We start from the raw sequence: 22,212 nt of genomic DNA, 5'->3' as shown, positions 1-22,212 counted from the left end.
GATTCGATTTGATTTTCTATATATATTAATAATTTCAGTTCAGTTCAGTTCGGTTTTTTTTTATTTTTTATGAAAATAACCAAATCGAACTGATTAACTGAAATTATCAAAATTATAAACCGAACTGAATCGAGTGAATTTTAAAACCGAACTGATTGAATCGAATTGAATCGGTTCAATTTGAATTTTTGGTTTAAACCAAAACTGCTCTCCCCTAGGTTTAATCACTTGTTGATTATAGAATCAATATTTTTTTGACTCTCCCTTCTTTGGATTTTTTTTTAAATATAAAATATATAAGAGAAAAATATATATAATTAGGGTTTTTTAATTGATGAAAAGAAAAATTATAGAAATCTGAATCTTTGGTACCTACAATTACTTACCAAACATATGGTTGATAATTAAAATATTGTCACATGATACCATGTGATGAAGGTTTCTTTTTAGATAAAATAATCATATTTGAATAATAATTTAATTTAATAATATTAAAATAATCTCTTAAATTATATTATAAGATTTTAAATTTAAATTATAATCAAAATATTATCTCTCTTATTTATACTGTTTAATGAAATAAGTATTTACATTAATTTTTAGGGGTTCATAAAGTATAGGTGAGCATTATTTGGTTCAAATCAAATAAATCAAATCAAACCACTTTAATTTGATAATTCAATTTGATTTTTAAGATAATTCGGTTTGATTCGATTTTATATTATAAAAATTTTGATTATTTTAATTCGGTTCGATTTTGAAGAGAAAAAAATTGATTAAACCGAACCGAACTGAATAGTTTTATTAATTTTTAAATTGATTTATTTTTATGAGAAATTTATGAATTATATATAATTATATATATATATATATATAAATAATATAATTTCATTGATTAATAGTTATTAAGTTCAAACCAAAATTGAAATCAGATCAAATAATTTGAAAATCAAATCTAAATTAAAAAATAATAAAAAATTAAACCAATCGGTTTGAATCGAACAGAATCAAACTAGAGCAATTCAGTTCGATTTGATTTTTTATTTATTTCGATTTGATTTAATTTTTAAAATATATAATTTAATTTTTATGATTTGATTCAGTTCGATTTGAACCGAATGCTCACTCCTAAGTATATCATGAAAGGATATTCTCTCACTTTTAAAGTTATATTTTGACTAATTTAATAATAATTATTTTTATCAAATATTTTTATTTTAAATTATTATATAAATAATTAATAATTAATTTATAGCGCAGAACAGACGTTAATGTTAACAAATAAAATAATATTAAAACCATTTCCACGTTTGATTTTCATCTACGCGGAGGAACATGCAATGAGCCTTCGAATAAATGAAAAAGAAAATAAATATCAAAATCCTTAACAGACAGAGAAATCATGACACGTGACATTGTGCTTTTGCTTTTATTTTTCTTATAATTGAAATAGCAGCTTTAAACAAGTGCTAGGATACGATAAGATAGAGCCAATAGAGTGGTGACCCAATTAGGAAACACCGCCCCAATTTCGCTCCATCATTGATGGCCTCAACTTACATTGCAGTTCGAGTATTAGGTACTGAAGTTGACAGAAGAGCATTTTCCACAATGTGGCCATCACCACCGCCACCGATATCACACGACTAATGATTTGCCACTTAAAACCTTATGCTATGCTAAGCCATATCTAGTTCCCTCGTTGGCTCTAAATTAGTTCAAGCTCATGAAGCTTTTCACCGATTTCGATACCAGCCCTCGGCCACTCCTAGCATGGGGTAGGTACCAAACAATGGCAGACTAATGGCGCCCCGCCCTTCATGGTTGTCGTCCAATTTTAAATTCTTGCGCTTGGACTTGGACAAAGAGGAAGTGATGGCTTAGAAAACGATAGATTATAATTTAGCTTTAAAATTTAATAAATTTATAATATAATTTTTATATTTTTAAAATTAAATAATTTAATTTTTATATTTTGATAAAATCTATAATTTAACTTGCTCATTTAATTTACTGTTAATTATAATAAAAAATTATCAAAATATTCTTAGTTTTATATATTTTAACAATTTAGTCACTTAAATTTTGTATTATAAATAAATTAGTTTAAAACAAGAGACTATTTTATTTATAAAATTTAAATTAAGATATTATTTTATTTATAATAAATTATTTAGTTAAAAATATATACAAGGTATTTTGATTAATTTTAATATAATTAATAGTTAATTAGATAAAAAATTTGACAGAGAAACTCAATTGTAGGTTTTATAAAATATTAAAAATTAAATTATTTAATTTTAAAAATATAAAAACTAAATTATAAGTTTTTATTAAATTTAAGAATTAAATTATAATTTATCCAAAGAAAATTGGTAGAAAAATATCTATTATTTAATTCGACACTACTCTCCTTGTTATTGCCATATTTCCGGGAAATGACCAGATTAGGGAGCTTTTTTCTCATCACCGGTATCGCGCTTGAGCATAGAAGTTGACTTGACATGTGAAGAGGGGAGAGTCTATGAGAATTTAATAGGGGGGAGTCTGTAAGAATTTATTCAATATAATCATTAAATATACAATAAATACATTGTAATTATAATTATATATTAATACATTTTGATCATAATTATACATTTTAATTATTGATTATAATAAAATTTATATAAAATCATTATAATCAATACTTATAATACGACTCATCACAAGTGCGCACCGACAGCAATTGAATACCCGGCTAGGCAAGAGCAACCATTTGATACAGACCTGAGGGGCTCAGCATAGAAAGAAAGTTCCTCCCAGAACACTCTTCAATGAATTAGAAGGAACTTTATAAAGCAGGTTGAATTTCGGAACCATCCAGGCTGATTATAAAGAAAGGTATCAACACATTCAACACAAACAGGCTCTGCTAAGCCCAATGACACAACATGTAATAGATAAGATAGATAAAATGGCAGAGTTTTGATATTAAATTTCTAATATACTCGCATATATATATTATTTCTCATTATAATAATGTTTCATAACCTTACATCCGTTGCTTTTTACAAAGTATACAGACCACACAATGGCTAATGGCCTAAATCCATTATCAGAATACTATAAGACACAAAAGAAAGCAGCAGAAGAGGAAAATTGAGATTCTGTTCAATGATTTGTCAGCCTGCATCTCCTGTCTTCTCAACCTGGGGCTACTACTTCCCACTAAGTGATATGAATTTGGATATGTGTACAAGCTCTCTGAGTTTCCAAAAACCCTTGCATAAACCATCTCACCAAACATCCCAACAAATGGCTGGTGAAAACCAGTCACTGTAGTGCCTCCAAGATTAAGTAGAGGTGATGAAGAAGCCTCTTCAAAACTGCTGTATGAATCAGGAGTGTAGTTATGATTTTGATAAGGATTTCGGTAAGGAAGCTGCTGACCAGTTTGAGGTGTACTGGACACCAAAGCTTGAGCACCACAAGCTGATGGCCTAGGAGGTATGACCATGCCCCGATAGGGTGCTTTCCCCTCAACCTCAGCTTCAGCTGGTGGTTGGCCACGGCCATAAAGGGGGACCATAGAAGCGTGAGATATATCTGCCTTGCAGACTGGACATTGTGGGTGCTCATCAGAAGCAATAGAGGCACTCTGGACATGGAGCCATTTGTAGATACAAGGCCAGCAGTACAGATGGCCACAAAGGGTGACTACTGGCTCCTGTGCAAAGTCAAAGCAGATATTGCAATCAAAGCAACCACCATCTGAGCCGGTTGCTGCACTAGCAACTGATTTCCATTCCTGGGAAAAATATTGCTCTAAGTCCATAGATCTGCTTTTGAAGATTGTTTTAGGCACAGACTACTTTGAATCTGAGATTGAAGGAAAAAAAGATAAGATTAACAACTATAAATCATACACTTATCCAAGATTTAGTGATCTATATTTACAACTTAACCTTGCCAACATGGAAGACATGGAACTCACAGCTTGTAAGGAAAAGCAACAAGAACAAATTAAAGAACAAGTAAATATATCAGTTGCATAGAAACCCTTAATAGAGCAAATAAATTTGTATAGTTCTGAGCAATTATGTTGCTTCAAATCAAAGAAATAAATACTCCAAAGTCCAAACAAAAGGTCCCGCCTCATGATTCAATATTCAACAAAAGGGCCCAAAGCTAAAGCAACCCATCCACCTAATAGATAAATAAAGTAAGAACACAGAGATCAACAACTTTAGTTATCTAATCAGACAAGGATGATATACTAGCAACAAATAAAGCATTAATGACCTGAGACACATGAGGTCTCTCAATTAGGTTTTCATTTATTTTTAGAGTTTTCCTTCTAAAATTGCAAATTTAATTTATTCTGATAGGGCCCAATGATATATGGCTTAATTCTGTTGCTAATACAACATAATTACAATGCATTGACTTTCTGGTAAGATTTCTCTTAGTCCATTTCTTAAATAGTGTGCTTTAAACAGTGAATCTTTGAAGTATTCTAAAATTCCATCCTCCTATATAAGCACAACATATTCTAGATCTCTATTAGAGAAAAAAAAAAAAAAAAAAAAAAAACCATATGAAGTAAAGGTGTGAAAAGATGAAATATAATTTATTAAAGAGAGAGAGCCAGAGAGGGAGAGTTTCATATGTCTTGCCATTAATTGGTGTAGAATCTGACTAATGCTATTCAACCCAAATGCAAATTCCACCCAAACTCCATTTAGGCACATTGATGGTGACAACGAATGGCTGAATAATCAGCAAATTGATTATTTAGATACTCCAATAGAAGCCTAGCAACTTTTCATTTAAATTATGAAATAATTAAAGTCAATTTCATTGGTAAAGAGCTGGTGGACAAAGTCCAGCAAATAAAAAAATAAAATGAAATATTTAATTAGGAAACATAACGTGAATCTTCCAAGAAATGATCATTGATCAATCACTGACACTTCTAGAAGACAAATCCTGATGATCAGATATTCAAGAAAATGGGTCCTTGTTGAACCATGTAATTCTTGACTTTCATTTTACACCAAAATTCCTGAGTCAGATGCAATCAGAAACAATTTGAAGAGTCAACAATGTATTTCAAAACTCCACATCTACAGCCAGCATATTGCTCTCAAGTAATGAAATAATAAACAGCTGTTTTAGGATATAATTCTAAGAATGAGATCTACCCATATAAATCCACAAAACAGATTAAATCAACAATTATAAGGACAGCAGGACAGTAAACCCTGGTTAGAAATAAGAAAGGGCAATCATAAAAGGAAACTTTGTGTGGATTCATCTCCCTTTCAATTTCCTACCAATTCAACTATTACTGTTCTAACGCAACTACAAGGTCTAACCATAATTGTGCATCATCAATTCTAAAGGCCATCATCAACCAACAAAATAAAATTATCTCCTTGAAAGCATAAATGCTGTTTGATTTAACAAATGAAGGAAGAAATCCTAGAAGCTAGAAGGCCACAAATAAATGAGACCACGATGCTTACAATCAAGCAACAGTACTAATTTACAACATAGACGGTAAAGAGAGGAAGAATAATTTTTGGGCTATCATGCACAAATGGGGATCTTTTGAATTGTTTTATCAACAAGGAAACAAGTATAATTGGCTTGTGATTTTCGAAGCAAACGATCTTTAACCAGAAAGTTAAGAGCATAGATGGCAGAACCTCTCTACTTCCGCCTAGGAAAAGGGGAAAGAAGATAAAGCTTTCGACTTTGAGCAAGTGGAAAATATCTAAAAAACTCCATAATTATTCATCAAAGCAATATACAGGACAACCGCTAAATAAAGCATCTCTTTACTTGTTAATCTTCTCAAACAAGACTTATAATAGCTCAATTTAAGATAATCAAGCTGCATCTAACTCTTGAGATTGTTTTCACGTGAGCAGAAAGGGGGAAGTTCACAATATGACAAAAGTGTTTAACCAGAGGCTCATATTGAACAAAAATCAAGTGAAATTCTCATTAGGACCTAATTATAACCCCCCTGCTGAAACTCCAAACTCTGCTATGACACAATACGAGCTTTTGAGCAATTGCAAACTAATTTGTCATTAAGAGAACTTGAATCTGAATAGACCTTCAATCTGCAACTGCAAACTCCAATCTGTGATTAGAAATCCCACGTTTGCATAAAATAAATAAATAAATAAATAAAACCCTTTCTCACCAATAAATAAATAAATTTCTTGAGCGAGGAGGGAGATTTTCTACAATCTCCCTTGTCTTTTCCTCATTCTTTCCCAGAAAAGAAACAAACAAAATAAATAAATAAAATTTAGTCCAAAATTCTATCATTTCCCATTACACCAAACACAAGAAAAAATGCATTTCAAAACAGTGAGAGATGAAAATACGCTATCAAACACACAGGATCCATAGTTTTTTCTTCAATCAGCACACACAACCATAAGGACTAAAACAAAGAAATAAAGGAATTAATCTACCCAGTAGAGACATACCCGGACAAGAAATAAAAAATGAGAGAAGAATCGTCTCTGTTCTGGGTGATTGAGAGCTCCGTGAGCTTCAATGGAGAATTTGGAGGCAGATAAAAGAAGAGAGCGAGAGGCGGGGCGGGATCTTGTGCTAAACGGCCTAGGAATTGAATGGTAGAATGTGTCTTCCGTCTTGTAAGGTTCCTACAGGGGGAATCCATTTAAGTACACCAAGCGGCACAGTAGAGATGTACATTGGCTTTAGTGACGTGGAGCCGTCCACTTCGTGATCAGCGCGTCTCTCTCACATCGTCATTTTGAACTGGATTTTTTATTTTTTGGATTGGATAACGCAAAAGTTAATTAGATCCGTTCGCTGGCTCTATCTTAAGTGGCTATATGAGAGAGATTCCTCAATTTAATTTTAATTTCTATTATATAAAAATTTTTAAATTTTAATTTATATATTATTAAAATATTCATAATTTTTTCTTACATTAAAAGGAATATAAGACAAGTTAAATAACAATATTTTTTTAAGAAAACAATAATAATTACATAATTTATTTATAAATTTTATTACTTAATTATAAATATTTATAAAAACATTATACTGTTTTTAAAAATATAAATTTATTTTAAATAAATTGCATAAAAATAAAAATTTTAAATTTTGAATGAATTATAAACGTTTGAAAGAAAATTTTTACAATCATAATTTATTATTTATTATGAATATTTTTATTAAAAATTTTAAAGAAAAAATATATTAAATTAAAATTTTTAAATTTTTAAATTCAATTATTATTACTAAATAATATTTAAACTCATTTTTATTTATATTTTTTAATTAATAATGTATATAAAAGTTTAATTTAAAAATTTTATAATTTTATAAAATATTTAAATTTTTTTTATTTAAAATATATTATTTAAAAATATATTTAAATTATTATAAAAATATATATTTTATACAAACAAATTTATTTTAAATCTAATTATCTTTCATTTTAATTTTGATTATATTATTTAAATTTATTTTAATAAAATAAATTTTTTTCAATTAAAATGTGAAAATAAATATATTCATTTTAACGTTAAAAAATGGAGATCGCAATCATGATACCGTAACAGAAGATGAGATTGGTTTGATAAGATTAACAACTTTTAAAAAGCTATAAATTGAATTTTATCAAATAATTATTTGATGGAAATTTATTTTTTTAATTATTTTAAATATTATTATATCAAATAAAGAATATGTAATTTCAAATGTTAAAAAGATATTATTCATTAATATTAACAATTAAGAATTTATCTGCTTTTCATTATCATTTATTTTGACTATTAAATTTATATGAATAAATAACGAAATTTATTTTTAATATAACTCAAAAACTAAATTTCATTTTCGTACATTTAAAAAGTAAAATTAATTTTAGTGCACTATAATTTGAATATATTTTAATTTATAAATATAAAAATTTAAATAATTTTTCAATAAAAAAAATCCACTATCCCTAAAAAAGTAATATTCAAATAACATATGCATTTAATAATTATTCGCTTTTAAATCAAAATTTTTATATTAATTATTGATTATTTAAAATTTTTAATTTTAAATAATTTAATTATATTCAAAACTGATAATTTAAGTTAAAAATTTTAATTTTACTATATAAAATGCTAAGTGACTTGATAATAATAATTTTTTTTTAATTCATCTCTTTCTTTTCCTCCCTGACTCTCTCCCTCCCTCTCTCTCTCTCGCCTTCCATCCCGAGCAATCAATTTCACAGCATGATCATTGTGAGAGGGAGGGGGGAGAGAGAAAAGATAAATGAAATAAAATAAAAATAAAAATTATGAATTACTAACTCATTTGATATCGAATGCCACAAAAGCTAAAATTTTTTATTAGAATATGGGTTGAGTAAAATTTTTTAAAATTTTAAAAATTATGATTAAATTATTTAAAATTAAAATTTTGAGAAATAATTAATAATTAATTTATATATATATATAAATTTTGTTGTGATTTTTTTGATTTAATAGAAAATCAATGAATTGAATAATAATTAATAGATTATACAACGAGAGATAATCATCTCTCTTATCACTATAAAGATAAATTATCTTAAAATAGGTGGTTAAAAAAATTTAAATTCAAAATCCCTTCACTTTTTATATCTTAAAAATAAAAAAAAAATTAATCAGCTACTCTTAATCAACAATTTGTTGTAATTTTATATAATTTTATATTAATCAACAATTTATTGCGATTTTAATCAGTCATCTCTCTTCTCATTATAAAAATGAATTATCTTAAAATAGACAGTTAAAGAAATTTAAATTTGAAATTTCTTCACTTTTTATATCTTAAAAATGTAAAAAAAATAATTAGACTACTCCTTAATTAACAGTTTGTTGTGATTTTACATAATCAAAATAAAAAAAAATTTCAGTAACAAAGCATAAATATATTAAAAAAAAAAACCAAGTGGCAGCTTCAAAACCTTCTAGATAGTAATAATAGTAATTTTAAAATAACTTCTAGATAAACGGCCTGGTCCATCATTCTTTAATCTTGGACGTCATCGGCAATCTAGAAGGCCTAATTTGGAGAAATTAATATTTATTGCTCAATTAATTTATTTTTATTATGAGTGTAATTTTCATCAAAATTATTATATATATATTAATAAGCTATTATATGCATATATTAAAAGAGGGTTTTGTTTTATTCCTTTTAGCTGTTTTTATTTTTTTATTTTTTTATCTCAGGCATTTTTATTAAGACACAGTACCTTTCATTAACCCCACGTAGCCTTGGATGCTCTGGTTTTTCTTTTTCTTTTTCTTTTTTCTTTTAATTGTTTAAACTTTTCTATAAGGTTGTTAAAGAAACTCAATGGAAATTTCCGTTGGAATATTTAAAGGAAAGAAAATCAAGATATAGTTAATGAGCTCTTGGCTCTAGCCATGTACGCAGAGCTAACTAAGCCATGGCTTCGTGTATTAGAGGTTTTTTTTTTTTTTTTTTCAATTGCATATATCATTGTACGTAGGTGTGTGTATTATTTAATTATAATTGAATAATTAAATTAAATTGATAAAATTTGATTATTTTGATAAGAGTATGTCACGACCCAACCTATGGGCCGGACCGGCACTAGGACCTGGGCCAGCCTAAAGCCCCCGAGGCCCGTAGTAAGCCTTAACTGTTCATTTACCCAATTCTAAGGCCCATTGGGCCCAAATTCAAGAAAACAAACGGACAGTCCGCCATAAAATGGACTTTCCAAGGGAGTTTTACTCACCCGACTGTAAACACAATATATAGTCAATTGGGGAGCTCAGCTCACCCTCCACATACTCATCAACATAAAATAAATGGGAGCTCAGCTCCCTCATCCAATCCATCAAACATGCATAGCACATTTAAGTTTACAGGTCCAAAAATAATAATTTAGTTTACAGACCCAAATCAAATAAACATTTCTAACACATGCGGAAATTCTAAGATTTAACAAGTTTATACAAACAAGAGTAATCGACTGCGAGGAGAAAGCGAGTTAACCTCAAAAATATCCTCCTGTGGCTCAAAAATTTTTGAACAGAGTGGCGTTCGACTCGAGAGTAAAATATCAATCTTAACTATAATCTCTATAACTATCCAAACTAATGCAACTTTGTAGAGTGAAATGCAACATTAACATCATATTCACATCATAGCATCAAAAGGTAATTTGGAGCACTCACACACCTGTAACATCATTCATAGTATATGGGGTGATCCCTATCTGACTCTCTTAAATCCAATCTGTGCCAAGAACTCATTTCGGACTTCCACTTAAATACCAAATCGGGGTCCCAAATAAGAACTCAAGCCGTGTCTACCAGAAGGACCGGTCCCAAGAACTCAAGCCGTGTCTACCCGTCCTATCCATAGTCCACACCACATCACACGCACGCCAACGCACGCTGCTGCTCCAAATTACCACAACAACACTCATGGCACATTATGATTATCAATGCAACATAATTCGTGCCTAGAGTTTAACTACATAAATATATGCATATAAGTGATGCATGGGCATCTTTGAACATATAATAATATCAAATTACGATTAAAATTAATATTTTACTCACAAACTTGACGACAAATTACTTTGTGGTGGCGGAGAAAGAAGGCTGTCGGCTCACGACAATTATATTACAATTATTTAATACTGATCGACTCAATACAAACAAAGAAAAAGATCAAGTCGCCCTAAGTCGTGTAGAAAATCCGTGAGTCTCCCTATACCTAGGACCTACCCAACTGAAAAAGGGCTAAAAGCACTTCTATATTCACAATCCATATATCAACAGTTCAATCATATCACACAGCCCCTCCTGGGCCCATCAAATCAATCATCCATCACAATACGAAAAATTTCAATTTAGTCCTTATTATTGATCATTTTTGCAAAAACTGCCCAAACAAGCTCTAAAAATTATAAAACTTTGCCCCACGGTCCTTAGCAATATTACTAAGCTATTGCAAAAAGAATCGTAATTTTCTAAGCTACCACGAATATTTTATGGATTTTTAATCCTATTTAAGCACTAGAAAATTACGAAAAAGCAAGGTTCGGGTTTACCTTTGCCGATTCCGACTTCGGAACGCTCGGGGCGTCGACAATGGTGGGGTAGCCAAAACCTCGATCCAATTCGGAGACTTTTCCGGTGGTAGTGCATGCGTAGGAAATTCACAGATCCGGACAACTGTCGAATTTCCGCGAATTGAGGATACCTACACGAAGCCCAATAATAATATATAAAAAATCAGGGGTGTTACAGAGTAAGTTTAGTTCAGTTTCATTTTTAATTAGTAATAATAAAAATTTTTAATTTTTTATTATCGGTTCGGTTACCTTTAATTTGATAATTGAACTAATCGAAATAATCGAATTTTAATTAATTAATTAATATATTAATTATAATTTTATTAATATTATATTATTTATAATTATTATTTTTATGATTTTATAATAATATTTAACTTATAATTATTATTTTATGAATATTAAATCATATTTATTATTTTTTATAAATAAAAAAGAATATAAATATATTTTTATTAATATTTTATTAAATAATTAATAATATAAAATATATATATATATATATGTTTTTTTTTTGTTAATTCAATTCTAACTGATAACAGACCATTTATTTTAGGTTTCTGTTTTCTTTCAATTTTAATTCGATTTGGTTAATCTTTGTAGAGTTGGTTAATAATTCGATTAATTAAAAATTTAGTTCAATTAATCGAATGCGTACTCCTAATTATATGTAAGGTAATCGGGAAGTCTCTTTCTAGACTTTCTCTCACTAAAAACTCGCTCAACACAAACACTCCTTTCCTTCTCAACTCCATCTTTTATCATTATCTTCTTTTTCTTTTTTTTTTCTTTTATTTTTTTTTATCTCTTTATTTTTTATGTGAGTTTTGCCAACATTATGTGAGAGTTTTAAGAGCTCTTTTGTTACTTCATCTTTAGTATCTCTAAGGGTTCTTTTATACTTGTGAAAGAGAAGTAATGCCAGATCAAGTGGCATTTAGGTGACCAATGTCTCTTTGACATCAAAGTGATTTAGACTATTAATTTGCAAATGGTCTCAAAAGCCTACCAGGAATATAATCTGCATTCTCACCTAATTTTAGGTAACTCACTTAGTTATTAAGACATCAAAAATACAAAAACTCAAAAACTTAATTATTAAGAACACAAACAATCAAGTGCAAAAATTTCATAAATTGCAAGGATATCAAAACTCATACTAAAAAAAAAAAAAAAAAAAATCTATGAAGAAAAATCAATCCAAATGAACAACACTTACTCAGAGGAAGAACACTAAAAAATAAATCAAATAAATTCTACATATTTTCGGCTAAATTTAATTAAGAACAAGATAATGAACCTACTAGAGTATGAACATGAAGATGCACAAACTAACAAACATCCCAACAAGAAAATTGCACAAACAAATTAAAAAACCAACCTCATTTCTATTAAAAAAAAAATCCTTCATATTTGTTGATCATTTTATTCAAATCTTTTCATCTTGATAATTAAATTAAATCTTTTAAAATTAAAAAAATTTTATTCGATATTTAAATTTTATTCAAAATTTTACTAAATAAATTATAATTTAGTTCATGACATTTAACAGCAAACAATATAACTTAATGCATGATATATTTTACTGAAAAATCATTTTGCTTTTACTAACCATATTTATCAAACTCCGGCCAAGCTTGAAGTAGCTGAGGCTCAAGACATCATTAGTTCAACCAGTAGATAATCATGTTTCAACTATGAGTTATTAAAAAATCAATTAAATATATGTTAATTACATATTATCTTTATTAATATAAATAAAGTAATTTTAATGAACTAATTTTTGTTTTTAAAATTAAGCTCTCAACATTTATTAAGTTACATTTATTCGGGTATCAGTTTGGATATTGCCATATACTACTCTCAAAGTGATTTAGATATCATATCCGATTTAAAATTCAAATTGTATACTTTCTTATCTTTCTTACCTGTAACTAGCTTATATATATTTTGTACTTGTATACTGTTCACGTAAAAGAGAAATACAATTAACAATTCAAGCCAAAACCTCTACATGGTATCAGCGCTTCTGTTCTCATCATAAGTTCTTCTTCCTCAGCCACTTCATCTGCCTTGACTTCATCCTTCTCATCCTCTCCCTCATCTGCCCACCACACCTTCTCCATCAAGCTGACCAACAAGAATTATCTTGCTTAGAAAACTCAGTTTTTAACTCTAATTAATTATCAAAAATTAGAAGGATTTGTTGGTGGCACTTTCTCTACTCCTCCTAAAACTATTATTAGTTCCACTACCTCTAAACCTGTCTCCAATCTTGATTATAAAAGTTGGTTTCGAAAAGATCAAATGTTCCTATTGGCTACTTTCCTCCATCACTGAGGAAAATTTTCCATATATTATTGGGCTACCATCTTCTTTGGAGGTCTGGAAAGCTTTTGCCCACGCTTTTGGCTCAATTTCTCAAAATCGACAACTTCAAATCCACATTGAGCTCCAAGAGCTAAAGAAAAATAACCTCTCTCTTTCTGAATATCTTCATCGTGTAAAGCAGTTAGCTGATGAACTACAAGCAGTAGGTCAGCCTCTTCAACCTGCAGAATTCAATGCAATCATTTATCAGAATACAGGAGTTGAATATCATCCTATCATCATGGCCTTGAATCTTCAGACTGAACCAGTTTTGTTTTATGAATTGTATGGGCAGCTTATAGCCCATGAAATCTTAATCAAGAGTGCACATGAACCTCCTATTGTCAACACTGTTGTTCAATCTTCACCCAATTTGCCTCTCTTACCAACAATTGATCGTCTTGTTTATTCTTTCATCAATAACAATTTCAGACCTTGTGCTCCATGTCAGATTTCTGGCCTTAAAAATCACACAGCTAATAAGTGTCACAGGCGATTCAATCCTTCCTTTAATAGTGGTTTTCGTACATCTTCTCCACAAGCTAATTATCATTCTGTTCATTCACATCAGCAACTTACTCCAGCACCAATCACTTGGTTTCTTGACACTGCAGCCAATTTCCACATTACAACTGATATGTCTACTGTAACATCCCGTGCAGAAAGGAAAGGTCTCGATTAGAGCGGTCCTCTAGAAAGGCAAGGCTCGCTAGTGCCCTTGTCCAAATGGGAGACAGGAATGGACTGAATCATACATTGAAATGGGGGAAACTAATCACTAAAGGACCCTTTTGGTAGAATGGCCTAGAGAGTTGGAAGAACTCCGGGGTTAAGCGAGCTCGCTTGAGAGAAATTGTAGGATGGGTGACCTCCTGGGAAGTTTTCCATTCCACCTATGGGACAAAACCGTGAGGCTCAGGATGGGGTGGGCCAAAGCGGACAATTCCTCTAATGGTTGGAGCAGAGGCATTATAGTTGGTATCAGAGCAAAATAGGGACAACGATACGTAACACCTATGATTCTTGGGAACTTCATGAATGAACTGTGGCGAAGCATGGCTCTCTGCCCAGGGGCTTATAGGGACGGCTATACGTAATGCCTGTAAGTGCTCTGATAGGTACCCTTTTTTGCCACCAAAGACAGTGAAAGATGGTATCAGACTTGGACCCTCTCTAGTAGATGTGCAGTACGGGGACGAACCAGGCGGAAGCTGGTGGATTTGTAATATCTCGTGTAGAAAGGGAAGGTCTTAGCTAGAGAGGTCCTCTAGGAGGGCAAGACTCGCTGGTGCTCTTGTCCAAATGGGGGACAGGAATGAACCGAATCATATATTGAAATAAGAAAAACTAATCACTAGAGGCGCCTTTTGGTGAAATGGCATAGAGAGTTGGAAGAACTCTGGGGTTAAATGTGCTCTTTTGAGAGAAATCCTAGGATGGGTGACTTCTTAGGAAGTTCTCCATTCCACCTATAGGACAAAATCGTGAGACTCAGGATGGGGTGGGCCAAAGTGGACAATTCCTCTAGTGATTGGAGCAGGAGCATTACATCTACTCTCAGTGTTGCAACTGATTACAAGGGTGATGATCAAGTCCATATAGTTAATGGACATGGTGTTCCTATTTCCCACACAGGTACTGCATCGATATCTTTTGCAACTGGTTCACTAAAATTAAAAAATGTCATATGTGTGCCGCATATAGTGAAGAATCTACTCTCTGTCCAAAAGCTCACCATTGACAATAATTGATTCTTTGAATTTTAGCCAAATTTCTTTTGTGTTAAGGATCAGGTCACCAAGCGAATTCTGCTTCAGGGGCCAAGTGACAATGGCATTTATAAATTTCAGAATCCATCTAAGCAAACTTTGGATGTTGAACATCTTACAATGGATGATTGGCACCAGCGTTTGCGTCACCCACACTAATGAACTGTCTCAAAAATAATCAATGATTTTCGTTTACCTTCTATCACAAATAAATGTCTTGTTTGGTAGCTAAGGGATACTTTCAACAGGATGGGTTAGATTACGGTGAGACATTTAGTCTAGTAGTGAAGATGTCAACAATTCGCACAGTGCTCTCTTTAGCCATGGCACATGGTTGGCCAATCTGACAACTGGACATATCCAATGCCTTTCTCCATGGTTATTTGGATCATGCAATTTTTATGGACCAACCAAAAGGATTTGTTGATCCTGCTTATCCCTCCCATGTTTGTAAGCTACGAAAATCATTATATGGGCTCAAACAGGCACCACAAGCCTGGTTTTGTCATTTGTCTAACTTCTTACTTCAGTTGGGGTTTATTGCATCTAAGGCTAATTCAAGTCTCTTTATATATTACAATGGTAGTGTCTCTTTATTCATCCTCATATACATTGATGAAATTTTGGTTACTTGTTCTGAAAATGCTCGTCTACAGTGGTTCATGTCTAAGACTAAGGAGGCTTTTTTAGTACGAGATATTGGAGCATTACATTATTTCCTTGGCTTAGAGGTACATCACACTTCTGCTGGCTTATTGCTCAATCAACAAAAATATATTGTGGATCTTCTTTCTAAAGCATCAATGCTGAATTGCAAACCCTGTAAAACTCCTATGGCCACCACTCTCCCACTTACTAAATTCCATGGAGTCTCTTTTGATGATGGTGTTCTCTATTGGCAAATAGTTGGCGGATTACAATTTGTGACCTTAACCAAATCAGATATCTCTTTTACAGTCAATAAATTATGTCAATTTATGCACAATCCAACAGATGATCATTAGAAAGCCATTAAGAGATTGTTGCGCTCTCTTCAACACACTAAATCATATGGCCTGTTCTTTGCTAAAGACTCAACTCTGGACTTGCAATGTTTTTCCAACATTGACTGGGTTGGTGATATAGATGATCGTCGGTCCACCAATGGGTATGCTCTCTACCTAGGCCGAAACTTGATTTCTTGGATGTCTAAGAAGCAGCCTACAATAGCTCGCTCCTCTATGAAACGAGAATATAAAGCTTTAGCCAATGCCACTGTTGAAGTTATGTGGGTTCAATCTCTTTTATGTGAGCTTGGTTATCTTCTTCCACAGCCTACTGTCCTATAGTGTGATAATGTCGGAGCTATTTATCTCAGTGCCAATCCAGTATTCCATGCTCGAACCAAAAACATCGAATTAGACTACCACTTTGTGCAAGAGCAGGTAGCCATTGGTACAATCCAAGTTCGATTTCTTTCCTTTGAAGATCAGGTCACAGATATCTTAACCAAGCCTTTGGGCCACCGTTTTTTTGACAAGCACCGTGACAGGCTTCGGCTCCATGTTTTACCTCCATCAGCTTGAGAGGGGGCATTTGGGTATCAGTTTGGATATTGCCATATGCATCTCTCAAGTGGTTTAGATATCATATCAGACTTAAAATTGACATTGCATACTTTTTTTATCTTTCTTACCTGTAACTAGCTTATATACACTTTGTACCTGTATATTTTTCACATACAAGAGAAATACAATTAATAATTCAAGCCAAAACCTCTATAACATTTATATATATCTTAATAGTATTTTTTTAAAATTTAGATGAAAATATTTAAAATACTCAAATTTATATATTGTTATTAAATATTTTTTATTTTCAACATTTATGAGTAAGTATATGAAATAAAATATTTTTATAAATGAATAACTATTTTCTTAATATTTATGAAATATTAATTATATATTAAAAAATAAATATACCATTTTATAAAATTTATTTCATTACTATAGTAAACAGATAATAGTCTCAATATAAAATTAAATTTTTAAGTATTAAAATATTAATATCATTAATATTTTAAAAATTATAAAATAATTGGATCAGTAGATTATTGAGTCATATGAGTCACTAATTCAATCAGCAGGTCGCTTAATTTTTTTTAATTATATTCTTATTTATTCAATTAAAAAATTTCAAATTTTATCTTCGGATTAAATGCTAGACCGATTCAGTTTTTATAATAATGTTATTAACTGTATAAGCGAGAAATGTATGGTAAGTGATCTTGTTATTTCGTTCTCATTAACTGTATTTCTATATTAAGCACTTTTTTAAGACTAATTATTAATTTTAATTAACTATAAAAATATGTGATATATTTTATTAAAAAAATCATTTATTAATAAATTGAAAAAAAAAAATTTTTATGGCATTTCGGATTCCACATTGATTATGAAGAGTACGTGCGCAACATTTACGTGAGATGAGCAGACTTAGTAAAATTATTACAATTTTATCAAGATGTGGAGTCATGTTCCTGAGTGCAGAGTGTGTGTGTGTGTGTCTATCTTTGGTGAAAAAAAGCAAACCTTTGAGAGGGTGAGCGAGTGAGTCTTGGTATGGCCTTGATTGAAGTTCACGAGTGGATCGGTCGTGCTCAGGAGCTGGTCATTCAGGATCCCACATCAATCATAGAGAATACGTACGTAACACTTTATATAGAACGAGGAACCTTAGTAAAATTATCATAATTTTATCAAAGTACTGAATCCCACCCTTGAGCGCTGAATATGTGTCTCTATATTTTTTTTTATTATTTAATTCTTATTAAAAAATAATGTAAAATTGAAAGAGAAGGAAGTAAACCAGGAATAGAAAAGGATATCGCGGACCTTTTCAAATAACATTTATTTGCCCGCTCGTAAGCCTGTGAGTTACGACACAACTAGCTGTTTCATCCATGTAAAGCGCGATTTGGTTTTTTTTTTTAATAATATAATTTAATATTTAATTTTAATATTTTATATTTTAAAATTATACTATAAAAATTTATTAATGAAAAATTTTTTAGTTAATTATATTAAATATAATTAAAATTTTTAATAAAATTTTGAATAATTATATGTTTATTAAAATTAAATTAAATTTTTATTTTTAAATAATTATTAATATTTTTCTTTAAATATTTCTTTATAATAATATAATAATATAATAAAAAATAATAAACACTTTTAATAATTTCATTTGAAAAAGTCCATATATTATTAGTTAAAAAGAATTTGTCCATAATAATAATATAATAATAAAGATGCTAAAAAATAAAATTTTAAATATTTTGTTAATATTCAATAAATAATAATATAATTTTAAAAGTCAAAATAATTTTCTAATTTGTGAATTTTTTTTCTTGTCATGTGGATTGTTTTTTTTTTATTTAACTTGTTCTTCTAAATTGAATTTTTTTTTATATATTTTTCAATAATTACAGAGTTTCATTATTTTCCTTACAATATTTTCCATTCTTTTTAAAATAACATTTATTTAAATATAATATAAAAGTTATACAGTTAATGGCATACCTCTTTATTCTAATTATTTGATTTTTAAACTTTATATATTTATAAAAACATTTATTTTCTTAAGTATAGTTTATAATTATGCACACAAATAGAAAAGATTTGAAAAATAATATATCATTGTGAATATAATATAATAGATTTGAAAAATAGAGCATAATAAATAATTAAAAATATAATTTTATTTTAAAAAATAAAAAATAATAAAATTTCTAATATAAACAATTAAAAAAAGAGAGATTTTAACATGCTTAATATTTAGAGAATTGAGAAATGAGTTTATTCTAAGCATTAATAAATAAATTATTTGTAAATATCATTTAATTAATTTAAAATTTTGAAGTTTAATTATTAATAAATTATTTGTATTATTTTTTAAATTATTTCATATATGCCAATTAAAGAATAAAAAAAGTAACAAAAAAATAAAAATAAAAATTTTATAATATTTAAAACAAAAAAATGGATAAAAAAAATAAAAAGTAAGATTCAAATTTTAAAAATAAAAAAAGATAAACTCAACTCAACTTAACTAAGTCTTTATCCTAAAAATTTGGAGTCGGCTATATAGATTCTCTTTCTCCACTCTAAACAATTTTGAGGGAAATCCTTGGAAATGTATAATGCTTCTAGGTCATGTTGTACTACTCTCCTCCAAGTCAGTTTAGGTCTACCCCTTCTTTTCTTTCTATCATCTAACTTAATGTGCTCTACTTGTCTAATTGGAGTCTTCGTATATCTACGCTTCACATGACCAAATCACCTCAATCTCCCTTCTCTCAACTTATCCTTAATTGGCACCACTCCTACCTTTTCTCTAATACTCTCATTACGGACTTTATCTAGTCTAGTATGGTCACTCATCCACCTTAACATTCTCATACCCGCAACTCTTATCTTAGACACATATAACTCCTTTAGTGCTCAACACTCACTACCATATAACATGGCCAGTCGTATAGTTGTACAGTAAAATTTTCCTTTCAACTTATTAGAAATCTTGCGATCATATAAAACTCTCGTGGCAAGTCTCCACTTTAACCATCCAGCTTTAATCGTATGACTAACATTCTCCTTATATTCCTCATCTACTGAAGGACTGAGCCAAGATATTTAAAGTGATTACTTTGGGACAATTGCTCTCCATCCAAATTAACTCATTCCCTATCACCAGTTTGGCCTTCACTGAACTTGCAATGCATGTATTTTGTCTTTGTTCTACTTAACTTAAAGTCCTTTGACTCTAGAGTATTTCTCCAAAGCTTTAATTTTCTATTGACTCCTTCTCGCGTCTCATCTATCAGAACTATATCATATGCAAACATCATGCACCATGGGATACTCTCTTATATATGTTTCGTCAATTCATCTAAAACTAATGTAAAAAGGTAATGGCTTACAGCTGAACTTTAGTGTAATCCAACCGAGATAGGAAAATCTCTTGTGTCTCCTTCCACTGTGTGCGCAATAGTAATTGCTCCTTCATATATATCTTTCAACATTTGTATGTACCTAATAGATACATTCTTTTGTTCTAACACTCTCTATAAGATATCTCTTGGAACACTATCATAAACCTTCTTCAAATTGATAAAAATAATATGTAGATCTTTCTTCACATCTCCAAAAAAATAAACTGAATTTTAAATTAATTAATATCTAACAGCAAAGTGGGTGTCATTTAACAAATCACTAAACTAAATGTCTCACATAATATGACATAACACATAAGAACTTTTTAAACTTATTATTAAGTCAAATGGCTTAATTTTGTGAGCTCATTTTTTAGTTTCAGCTTGTGTGTATGTGTGTGTATATATATTTGGATTTTTTTTTTCTAAATTCGATCATTATCAATCTAAAATATAATATATATAGTAGAACTCTAATAAATACACAAATTTCATATGTTATTAGCTTGTGTCATGATGAATCTCTATGAGATTGGATCTCAATTTCTTTTAAAGGACAAACTAAAATGACCTACACCCAATCTACAAGGGTCCTCAATATTCAACAACAAACACCAATCCCAATACTCAAAATCGAAGCCAATGACATATTAATTCAATGATAATTGATTTTAAAATACTTTTTAAAATTATATAATTATAGAAGTAAGTCATTTTAATTAGATTTTGATTTTCATTGTAAATACATTAAATATCATAATTTGCATGAATTATAAGATTTCTACCTTCCTTCTATCAAAAAAGTCTATCATAATCCAAGTGGGAAAGGGCTGAAGCACAGTTCCGTGAACCCTACGGTGCATGTGGAAAATGATAAAATTGATTAGCTAAGCTAGTTAATTATGTTGACTTGGAAGTGTTAGGCATACGGTCCACATTATCTTATCGACTTATTGAATATTATGTCTTTAATTATTAAATTAAATTAGATTATTATTGTTATTTTAATTGTTATTATATTTATGAGATTTTATCATATTAACAAAATTTTTTTTATTTTTAAAATTATATTAATTAATTTTTATTTTATAATTTCATTAACTAATACGTTTATCCTTCCAAAATTACAACACTCTCTTGAGTTTTAATTTCCTTTTTAATGCTATATATTATAAAGTTGCCATATGGATATGTATATGGAATTCACTTATTTATTTAATTTAACATAAAGATAAATTCATTAAATTTCAAGACTAAGAGACAAAGGAGGGCGTTTTTTCCATGGCATATAGCAGGCATAGAGTCATCAATGAAATGATACAATGAACTCCGTCTCCATTTGTCCATTTAGCTGTCCTCTCCTCCAAATCAATGTGAACTTATTGACAAATTATTTGGACATAACTACGATTTTGGTTCAAGAAAATGGAAAAAATATCATGCCCCAGTGAGTCAATTTTCAAGGTAAACAAGCATGGGTCCCTAAACTTGAACGATGATGTGAATTTGTTAATCTAATTAGAAGAAATTGAAGAGAGTGACGTAGGAAGGTCTTTTTCTCTGTTTTTCGCTGGTCTCTTTCCCATCTAGTAGAGTTCATCTAGTTTTTCGATTGCTTCCCTTGCCTTAGGGTAGGGGAAATCGACTTTTTGCCTTAGCTTAGTGTGCATTTGCTCTCGGTTTACTGGGATTGGGAGTAAATATGGTTTTTTTTTTTTTTTTTTTTTTTTTTTTAATATGGGTTCAAAGAGAGGGCTTTTTCTATAAGATTTTGTCCCTAATTTAAATAATTAAATGGATTAAAATTAATTTCTTTAATATGACTGAATATTAATTGATATTTACTTTTATTAAAACAAATCCTAATTATATAAGGATACTTGATAAATGTATCATATTAAATCTTAGATATATTAAGTTTTGGTCATGATGATTATTAGCATGATGAAAAATGGTGTTATATAGAA

The 22,212-nt window shown here is 29.7% G+C and overlaps 1 protein-coding gene across 2 annotated transcripts; it reads right to left on the bottom strand.

Moving 5' to 3' along the window:
• Window positions 1–2,965: 2,965 nt before the first annotated feature.
• LOC110648012 (E3 ubiquitin-protein ligase RMA1H1) lies at window positions 2,966–6,708 on the bottom strand. 2 transcript variants are annotated; one of them, XM_021802087.2, is made up of 2 exons: window positions 6,492–6,708; window positions 2,966–3,861 (listed from the first exon to the last, which is right to left on the bottom strand). In XM_021802087.2, exon 2 carries the CDS (start codon window positions 3,815–3,817, stop codon window positions 3,098–3,100), a length of 720 nt encoding a protein of 239 aa, XP_021657779.2. In that variant the 5' UTR covers window positions 3,818–3,861; window positions 6,492–6,708; the 3' UTR covers window positions 2,966–3,097. The 2 variants fall into 2 exon arrangements, with proteins under 2 accessions (XP_021657779.2, XP_021657780.2); XM_021802088.2 differs by lacking the exon at window positions 6,492–6,708 and adding an exon at window positions 3,948–4,567.
• Between the last annotated feature and the right edge of the window lie 15,504 nt (window positions 6,709–22,212).

The sequence above is a fragment of the Hevea brasiliensis genome, chromosome 11 (genome assembly GCF_030052815.1).
Source record: "Hevea brasiliensis isolate MT/VB/25A 57/8 chromosome 11, ASM3005281v1, whole genome shotgun sequence".
NCBI classification, from domain to species: Eukaryota; Viridiplantae; Streptophyta; class Magnoliopsida; order Malpighiales; family Euphorbiaceae; genus Hevea; species Hevea brasiliensis.
This window is presented reverse-complemented; position numbering and strand designations above follow the sequence as displayed.